Genomic DNA, 10559 nt, shown 5'->3' on the forward strand with positions numbered 1-10559 from the left:
TATCAGCACCTACGTCCATGTGTAAAACCTATTGACACGACTGGATCAACCCACATCAAGGAGTGAAATCTCAGATGTTGGATTCAGTTATGTCTTTCATGAAGGAGCTTCTCACATCTAGTGATGCTTCTCCTTTGTGTTTTTTGTCAGCTTTGAGGCACGCTGAGGTGTATAAATCAGGATTATTGAAAGAAAATGAACAAGTGGAAGAGTACATCTATACCTATATTTATCTATATAGATAAATATCTCTATTTATATCCTCTGTAATGGTGAAAAGAATAGTGTATCTGGTGTGGGGACATTTTCCATGGGGACAAATTACATCCATAAATTCGGTAATACAGTGTCAAATTCAGTGCTAAAGTGCTAGCACTAGTAGTTGAGCCTAGTACTTCTTGTTCTGGGAGGATTTAGTAGGAGCAGACAGCAAACTCCTAACTTAGAAGGAGTTTGCTGTCTTTCAAGTTGGAAGAATGCATGTTTCAGCTGGAAGCACAACCAGTGAGTGTTATGATACATCAACTACATCCAGACACTCTACCAGCTGCAAGCACTGCTCCAGTCATGACGGCAGACACGGCCTTTCCTACGGGTTGTCTACCATTCGGTAGAGAAGAAAGCTATAAACAATGTGATCAGGATACCGAAGGAGAAGGGTTCAATCATGGAAGCAAGGAGACGAGTTAAGAGGCCATTCCAATGGTAGAGAAAGGACATGATGTCAGCCAGATCAAGGGTACTGAGAATGCTTAATGGGAGTCTCTGAAAGGGTAGGAGAATCTGTAGGACTTGCCCACAGATAGGAAGCTGATAATGACAAAAGGAGGGAACGAAAGAATACTTTCAGGTTGTGGAGCTCCTGGATTCTCTTTTACTGAGAAATATGAGAAATTAGAGGAGGAGGGAACTGGGGGAAGGGCAAAGAGAAATCATGAGTTTAGGAGAAATTAGAGGAGGAGGGAACTGGGGGAAGGGCAAAGAGAAATCCTGAGTTTCTTTGCTGCAAATGAGGGTGTAATGTCCAAGGGAAGATAACAGTTAGGCAACTGAGTATACTCTTTCATAAGTTAAAGAGATATTTACAACTAAAGCTTAAATAATCATCAAAGCCATTGAAGGAGTTGTTTTTCTTCATGGTATACATAGAATTACAAGGGAACCAGGTTTAGGGAAAAGCCCAGGAGCACCAATCAACTTGAAGATATTGACAAAACAGAAGTCAATTATAGTTAGTGGGGGGTATGAGGAAACACCAACATATCCTGTGTCTCAGGACTTAGTGGATAAGAGTGTGCTTTAAAAAATCTGGAATATTGCTACATTTTAAATCAAAGTGAAGAAAATAAATGATTTCCAATCATAGAGATTCTGATTATAGAGAACTGGAGTCCTGTAAAGATTGTAATTATTGTGATGAGAATGATATAAAGTATTTTTGCAAAGCATCTAGCAGCCCATATATCACAGAAATATGCTCACTTTGAAATTCAAGTTTTCATGGACATTGTTATTTCTTCCTAAGGATACTGGAGACCAAGCATGACAGAAAGGAATCAGACTATTGTCTCCAAGTTCCTCCTGCTGGGACTGCCCATCGAGTCAGAGCATCAAAACCTGTTCTATGTCCTGTTCCTGGCCATGTACATCACCACCGTCCTGGGGAACCTTCTCATCATCGTCCTTATTTGCCTGGACCCTCATCTCCACACATCCATGTATTTGTTTCTCAGTAACCTGTCTTTCTCTGACCTCTGCTTCTCCTCTGTCACAATGCCCAATTTGCTACAAGACATGCAGAGCCAAGACCTGTCCATCCCCTATGCTGGCTGCCTGACACAAATGTACTTCTTCCTGTTCTTTGGAGACCTGGAGAGCTTCCTCCTTGTGGCCATGGCCTATGACCGCTACGTGGCCATCTGCTGCCCCCTGCACTACACCACCATCATGAGCCCCAGGCTCTGTCTCTTCCTGGTGGTGCTGTCCTGGGTACTCACCACGTTCCATGCCATGTTGCACACCCTGCTCATGGACAGGCTGCACTTTTGTGCAGACAATGTGATCCCCCACTTTTTCTGTGACATGTCTGCTCTGCTGAAGCTGTCCTGCTCTGACACTCGACTTAATGAGCTGGTGATATCTATCATGGGAGGGCTCATCCTTGTGATCCCCTTTCTACTCATCATCACGTCCTACGCACGAATCGTGTCCTCCATCCTCAAGGTCTCTTCTGCCAGGGGCATCCGCAAGGCCTTCTCCACCTGTGGCTCCCACCTCACTGTGGTGTCCCTGTTTTACGGGACAGTTATTGGTCTCTACTTATGCCCATCAGCTAATATTTCTACTGTTAAGGAGACTGTGATGGCTATGATGTACACTGTGGTGACCCCCATGCTGAACCCCTTCATCTACAGCTTGAGGAACAGAGACATGAAGGGAGCTCTGAGAAGAGTCTTTTGTAGAAAAAGAATTCCCTTTTCTCTGTGATGTTAAGGTTGGGATTTTTGCATAATTTTATGTGGTTGGTATATTGGTATTAATATTGGGGTATTAACCCAGACTTCTTTTTTCAATGATCTTTATGTTACAATTCCATAGTAAGATATTGTCCAATAAGTAAAAGAGATATGGTGGAGGTATATAATAGGACTTTGAAAGGGGATGTCAGTGACGTACTAGCAGAATCTTGCTTATTTTTTCTCTCCAGGTTACTCTAAGAAACATCATTTTTAAACTTCCAATTAATTTTTGTATCCCCCCTCTGTTTTTTTCTTTATTGTTTGCAGTGTTTTATTTACTGATAAAATAAACTCTACTGTTTACTAAGCATTTACTCATTTACTGTGGAGACACCCTCTCCGTTCTTCCCTTGACCCACCACCTTGGACAGAAATTCCATGAATGAAGAGACTGAAACTGCAGAACCTGGGCCCACAGTAGCCTACTAATATTTACTGAACCAGACAACCCCCGAGGTCCCATTTGAAAATATGGAAGTGAAGAAAGTGTTAGTTGCTCAGTCGTGTCCAACTCTTTGTGACCCCATGGACTGTAGCCACCAGGCTCCTCTGCCCGTGCAATTCTCCAGGCAAGAATACTGGAGGTGGTTGCCATATTTTCCTCCAGGGGATCTTTTCGACACAGGGATCGACCTGGATCTCTTGTGTCTCCTGCATTACAGGGGGATTCTTTACCATCTGAGCCACCAGGGAAGCCCTGAAAATATAGAGGAGACTAAAAGAAATAGCATAGCTGTGATAGCTTGTAAAATAACATTAATTTGGGTTGCACTGCCTCCTTGCCCCACTGCATGCCGCTATGGCAGTAAATTGTTGGGCCAGTGGTCCCTTCCTAAAGCTGGCCCTTCCAGATGTATGAGGCCACCATCCAGGCCATGCTATGCTCCTAGAAAGGCCACTTATAACCCAGGTCTGCCACATAAAGAGGTGGAAAGGAGAGCCCCTTCTTCAGTATCTGTGTTCCTTTTTTAAACAATTTATCATTTATTTTGATAAAAAATAACCAAAACCATGCTTTAAATAATACTCTGTCATCAAGGTCAATACTTTAAAATTCAAAATTCTCACTCCCCTGCTTACCTCTACTAAACTACATTTTTCATCGTTGAATATAGATATTTACTTATCTCTTCATGAGAAAAGGTTTGCATTATTCTGTCATCCACCTTGTCTCCTCTGATTTATTTTCATGTCTCCAATGTCTTCTTGACCTGCCCCGAACCTCAAGTGAGCTTTCTATCTCCTTTGCTACAATAGTTGAGTTTGTCTTTGTTATTTAGTTGCTAAGTCATGTCTGACTCTTCTGGGACCCCATGGACTTCAGCTCACCAGGCACCTCTGTCATGCCCATGTGCCATGCTTACTGAAGCTTGTGTGCCAAGAGCCCGTGCTCTGCAACAAGAGAGGCCACCGCAATGAGAGGAAAACGCACCACCACTACAGAGTAGCCCCCATTCACCGCAACTATAGAAAAGCTCACACACAGCAACGAAGACACAGCACAGCCCCCCAAAAGGTAATTATGGCTTTGTGACCAGAGATAACTGCAGCATAAGGAAGAGCTGGAGACTAGGAGGTATTCTGACATATTTGGGGGGTATTAGAGACAATGGAAGTGGCAGGTGTCAGTAACGTTTTCCCACAGAGGTAAGAAGGCAGAAGTACTTCAGTGGGATTCAAACTGGGTTTTCTTTTCTATCTTGGCTTGAGGAAGAATGGAATATGATCAGGGAGAGTTTCTCTTGTCTCTTATTCTAGTATTTTCTATATATCTGCATAGAGTTGTGTCATAGACATCTACTCCTTGTTAGTGTCAGGTGGTTTATGGGAAATGGTGTTTTACTGAGAGATTTTGCCACCCTGAGTATATTTCCAAAATATGTGTATTGACTTCCCCGATGTTCCTGTGGTTAAGACTCTGTGCTTTCACTTCATGGGGCATGGGTTTGATCCCTGGTCAAGGAACCAGGATCCCACATGCTGCCCAACATGGGCCAAAAATAAAAACAAAAAGCAGAACAAAATATGTGTCTTTCTTGACACTTTCCTCAAACCACTGAAGGCTTCTTGTTGTCCACAGAAAACAGCCTGTTACATTCCTCAGATTTTTTAGGATGTTCATAGTATGGCTTCGCCAACCATCATCTTTTACTTTCCACCTGTGGGCTCCAACCACAAAGGCGTTCATTCCCTAAACAGGCAGTGGTCAAGCTTTCCTGCATGAATTCTGCATCCTCAATTTTCCCCAAAGTATAGGCAGGTGTGATCAGTGATTGTAATCAGTCACTGCTCCTGGACCCTGAGAGCATTTGTCCTAGAGAGGTCCTGGGTAATTGCTTTGTCTTTAATAAATCCCTCCAGGATCCAGACTCCTCTGGGATCCAGGGCCCCTTAGGCCCGAGGATGTGCAGGATGGGAGATGTGAGAAGTGAGGTTTCAGACACAGGTGATGACTACAGAGGCTGATATTTTACAGGCTTTAGTGAATAAAGGAAGGCAGGATCTCAGGTCAGGGTCCTGGAGTCACCCTCACACACTGGGTAAGTTGGGCAGAGGGTGAATGAGCTAATCCCTTAGAAACCTTCCAACCCGAGGGTCTTGGTTTCCCAGGTTGTATGATGTTCTGCAGGAGAGTTTTTCAGGTATGGTAATGCTCGTCTTTTCCACCTTGCTCCCTCCTAAAGTTTCACTAAGTTTGAGAAATGTTTATTGATATTCTACTAGTTATAATCTGTTTTTATTAATGACAGCATTCTTGTGTATTGCTCACCGTATTATGTATTCCCATGATATTGAATAATTTCAGCATACTGACAGCTCAATCTAGGCATTAATGTCATAGTTCTGAACCCTTATTTTATGTTAGAATCACTTTGGAGCTTTAGAAAATTTTGCATGGATATTGCACAGCAGAAACTGACACAATATTGTGAAGCAATTATGTTGTTGTTCAGTCTCCAAGTTGTGTCCGACTCCTCACAACGCCATGGACTGAAGCAATTATATTCCAATAAAAAACTGTGGTTAAATTTATCTGAGGGCTTCAGTAATCTTTATTTTTCAAAATGTACCAGGTATCCTTGCTACTCACTGTGTAGTCCATGGACCGTGGCATGGGCATTAACTGGGTGCTGATTAAATTGCAGAAGCATTATGCCATAATAAAATTACTAGTACTTACCAAAAAAATGCAGGCACAGACTTACTATATCAAAATCAGGGTTTACCAGAGCTCCCAAGGGATTTTCATGGGTTATTAAATTTTAGAACCACTGCACTATGTTGCCTTAAATGAAGTCCAGGCTGAGAACTACTGACTTAACGAGTGAAGAAAGTGAGAGGCTCATGGCATCATCAGTGACAACATCCCATTGTGATGCCAGTACCTATATCCATGTGGCTGGCTCAACCTGCTTCAAGGAGTGAAATTCCAGATGTTGGATTCAGTTATGTCTTTCATGAAAGAGCTTCCCACATTTAATGACGTTTCTCCTTTGCTTTTTTTTTTTTTCCAGCTTTGAGGCATGCTGGGGTGGATAAATCAGGATTCTTGAAAGAAAATGAACCAGTTGGAGAGTACATCTATACCTATATTTATTTTGTCTATATAGATAAATATCTCTATTTATATCCTCTGTAACGGTGAAAAGAATAGTGTATCTGGTGTGGGGACATTTTCCATGGGGACAAATTACATCCATAAATTCGGTAATACAGTGTCAAATTCAGTGCGAAAGTGCTAGCACTAGTAGTTGAGTCTAGTACTTCTTGTTCTGGGAGGATTTAGTAGGAGCAGACAGCAAACTCCTAACTTAGAAGGAGTTTGCTGTCTTTCAAGTTGAAAGAATGCATGTTTCAGCTGGAAGCACAACCAGTGAGTGTTATGATACATCAACTACATCCAGACACTCTACCAGCTGCGAGCACTGCTCCAGTCGTGACGGCAGACACGGCCTTTCCTACGGGTTGTCTACCATTCGGTAGAGAAGAAAGCTATAAACACTGTGATCAGGATACCGAAGGAGAAGGGTTCAATCATGGAAGCAGGGAGACGAGTTAAGAGGCCATTTCAATGGTAGAGAAAGGACATGATGTCAGCCAGATCAAGGGTACTGAGAGTGGCTAATGGAAGTGTCTGAAAGGGTAGGAAAATCTGTAGGACTTGCCAACAGATAGGAAGCTGACAATGACCAAAGGAGGGAATGAAAGAAAACTTTCAGGTCGTGGAGCACCTGGATTCCCTTTTACTGAAATATGAGCCACTAAAGGAGAAGGGAATTGGGGAAGGGGCAAAGAGACATTGGAGGAGGGACAAGGGCTTCCCTGGTGGCTTAGACAGTAAAGCATCTGTCTGCAGTGCAGGAGAACCGGATTCGATCCCTGGTTTGGGAAGATCCTCTGGAGAAGGAAATGGCAGCCCACTCCAGTACTCTTGCCTAGAAAATCCCATGGAGGGAGGAGCCTAGTAGACTACAGTCCATGGGGTTGCAAAGAGTTGGACAAGACTGAGCGACTTAAGGAAATATCATGAGTTTCTTTGCTGAAAATGAGGGTGTAATGTCCAAGGGAAGATAACAGTTAGGCAACTGAGTATCCTCTTTCATAGGTTAAAGAGGCATTTGCAACTAGAGCTCAAATAATCATAAAATCCATTGGAGTAGATGAGTGTTTCTTCATGGTATATATAGAATTACAGGTAGTTTACCTTTTCCCTAAAAAAAGGAACAGGTAAAAAGGAAAAGCTCTGGAGCATCAATCAACTTGAAGACATTGACAAAACAGAAACTAATTACAGTTAGTGGGGGTATGAAGAAAAACCTATATATCGTGTGTCTCAGGACCTAGTGGATAAGAGTGTGCTTTAAAAAATCTGGAATATTGCTACATTTTAAAGCAATGTGAAGAAAATAAATCATTTCCAATCATGGAAATTCTCATTATAGAGATTTGGAGTCCTGTAAAGATTGTAATTATTGTGATGACAATGATATAAAGTATTTTTGCAAAGCATCTAGCAGCCCATATATCACAGAAATATGCTCATTTTGAAATTCAAGTTTTCGTGGACATTGTTATTTCTTTCTAAAGATACTGGAGACAGAGCATGACAGGAAGGAATCAAAACGTTGTCTCAGAGTTCCTTCTGCTGGGACTGCCCATTGAGTCAGAACATCAAAACCTGTTCTATGTCCTGTTCTTGGCCATGTATGTTATCACCGTCCTGGGGAACCTTCTCATCATCGTCCTCATTTGCCTGGACTCTCATCTCCACACACCCATGTATTTGTTTCTCAGTAACCTGTCTTTCTCTGACCTCTGCTTCTCCTCTGTCACAATGCCCAAATTGCTACAGGACATGCAGAGCCAAGATCCGTCCATCTCTTATGCTGGCTGCCTGACACAAATGTACTTCTTCCTGTTCTTTGCAGACCTGGAGGACTTCCTCCTTGTGGCCATGGCCTATGACCGCTATGTGGCCATCTGCTGCCCCCTGCACTACACCACCATCATGAGCCCCAGGCTCTGTTCCTCCCTGGTGGTGCTGTCCTGGGTGCTGACCACGGTCCCTGCCATGTTATACACCTTGCTCATGGCCAGACTGTGTTTTTGTGTGGACAATGTGATCCCCCATTTTTTCTGTGACATGTCTGCTCTGCTGAAGCTGTCCTGCTCTGACACTCGACTTAATGAGCTGGTGATATTTGTCGTCGGAGGGCTCATTATTGTCCTGCCATTCCTACTCATCATCATGTCTTATGCAAGAATCATTTTCTCTATCCTTAAGGTCCCTTCTGTTAAGGGCATCTGCAAAGCCTTCTCTACCTGTGGCTCCCACCTCACGGTGGTGTCCCTGTTTTATGGAACAATTATTGGTCTCTACTTATGTCCATCAGCTAATAATTCTACTGTTAAGGAGACTGTGATGGCTATGATGTACACTGTGGTGACTCCCATGCTGAACCCGTTCGTCTACAGCCTGAGGAACAGGGACATGAAGGGAGCCCTGGGAAGAGTCTTTTGTAAAAAAAAATTTCACTTCTCTCTGTGATGGTAAAGTTGGTAAAATTTATGATGGTAAACTTCTGCATAATTTTATCCAGTAGATGTGTTGATATTAATGTTGGGATATTAACCCAGACTTTTTTTTCAATGATATTTTTGTTACAATTTCATAATAAGATATTTTCCAATAAGTACAAGAGATAAAGTGGAGGTTTGTAGTTGAACTCGGAAAGGGGATGTCAGTGACCTACAAGTCTTCCTCTTTTTTTTTCTCTCCAGGTGACCCTAAGAAGCGGAGAAGGCAATGGCACCCCACTCCAGTACTCTTGCCTGGAAAATCCCTGGACGGAGGAGCCTGGCAGGCTACAGTCCATGGGGTCGCTAAGAGTCGGACACGACTGAGTGACTTCACTTTCACTTTTCCCTTTCATGCACTGGAGAAGGAAATGGCAACCCACTCCAGTATTCTTGCCTGGAGAATCCTAGGGACGGCGGAGTCTGGTGGACTGCCGTCTATAGGGTCGCACAGAGTCGGACACGACTGAAGCGACTTAGCAGCAGCAGCAGCAGCAGACCCTAAGAAGAATTATTTTTAAACTTTCATTTAATCTTTGTGTCATCCTCCCTTTTTAAAACTGCTTCCAATGTTTAATTTACTGATAGAATGAATAACACTCTTTATTGAGCATGACTTCTCTACTTTGAATGTGTTTTAGCATGTACAACACCATATTGTTAACTGTAGGTACTGTCTTGTATTTTACTGCTCACTCATTTTATATAACAGAAATTTCATACCCTTCAAAAATCAGCTTCCCATTTTTTCCTCATTCCAGCTCCTGACAACCACCATTCTTTTCTCTCTTCTATGAATATAACTACTTTGATAGCTCACATCTAAAATGGAATCATTCAGTGTTTGTCCTTCTGTTAGTGGGTTATTTCACTTAGTGCCATGTCCTGTGGTTTCATACAGTCAGCCAATTTGAATATTTCTTTTTTTAAAGACTGAGTGATATTCTATTATATGCATATACCACATTCTCTCTATCCATTTATTGGTTAATAGACATTTGAATTGTTTCCATATCTTGGCTCTTGTGAATATTGTTGACATGAATGCTGAAGAGTGGGTATCTCTTCATATTCCTCATGTCATTTCCTTTGGGTATACACCCAGAATTGAGATTTCTGGATCATGTGGTAGTTTTATTTATTTATGTTTTTGGAGAACTGTCACAGTGGCCCTGATAGTTACACCAGATGAACATTATATGAAAAGTGCAGATCAATATCCCACTAGTTTGTTGTCTATATCTGTGAGTCTGTTTCTGTTTTGTATATATATATTGGATTTCACATGTAAGTGACATTATATAGTATTGGTCTTTGTCTGACTTATTTCAGTAGGCATAACATTCTTTAGGTTCATCCACACTGTTGCAAATGGCAGAATTTTGTTCTTTTTAACGGCTGAATAATGTTCCATTGCATGTATACATCATAGCTTCTTTGTCCATTTATCTGTTGATGGACATTTGTGTTTCTTCCACATCATGGCTGTTGTAAACAGTGCTGTCATGAACCTGGGGTGCATGTATCTTTTTGAATTAGTATTTTTTTTTCCAGATATATATACAGGAGTGGAACTGCTGGATCATATGGCAGTTCTATTTCTATTTTTTGATGAACCTCCATATTGTTTTCTGCAGTGGCTGCACCAATTTACATTCCACCAACAGTGTACAAGGGTTCCCTTTCTCCACATCTTCCCCAGCATTTTTATTTGTGCTCTTTTTGATGATAGCCCAATCTGATAGGTGTGAGGTGATATCTTATTGCTGTTTGACTTGCTTATCGCTAATAATTAGCAATGTTGGGCTAATTTTCATGGGCCTGTTGGCCATCTGTATGTATTCTTTGAAAAATTGTCCATATTCTCTGCCCATTTTTAATGAGTTTTTTTTTGCTTTGAGTTATATGTTTTATAAAAATATATTTTTGATATTAACCCTTTATCAGGTATATGATTTGCAA

General features: G+C 41.8%; 2 protein-coding genes across 2 annotated transcripts; both read left to right on the forward strand.

Moving 5' to 3' along the window:
* The first annotated feature begins 1542 nt into the window (after positions 1-1542).
* On the forward strand, positions 1543-2487 carry LOC145542023 (olfactory receptor-like protein DTMT). The gene has a single exon (XM_081579955.1). It carries the CDS (start codon positions 1543-1545, stop codon positions 2485-2487), a length of 945 nt encoding a protein of 314 aa, XP_081436081.1.
* A 5136-nt stretch (positions 2488-7623) lies between these two features.
* On the forward strand, positions 7624-8568 carry LOC145542496 (olfactory receptor-like protein DTMT). Its single transcript, XM_081581411.1, has one exon. The coding sequence runs from the start codon at positions 7624-7626 to the stop codon at positions 8566-8568; it is 945 nt and encodes a 314-aa protein (XP_081437537.1).
* The last annotated feature ends 1991 nt before the right edge of the window (positions 8569-10559 follow it).

The sequence above is a fragment of the Giraffa tippelskirchi genome, chromosome 3 (assembly GCF_054371585.1).
Source record: "Giraffa tippelskirchi isolate mGirTip1 chromosome 3, T2T-mGirTip1v1.2.pri, whole genome shotgun sequence".
Taxonomy (NCBI): domain Eukaryota; kingdom Metazoa; phylum Chordata; class Mammalia; order Artiodactyla; family Giraffidae; genus Giraffa; species Giraffa tippelskirchi.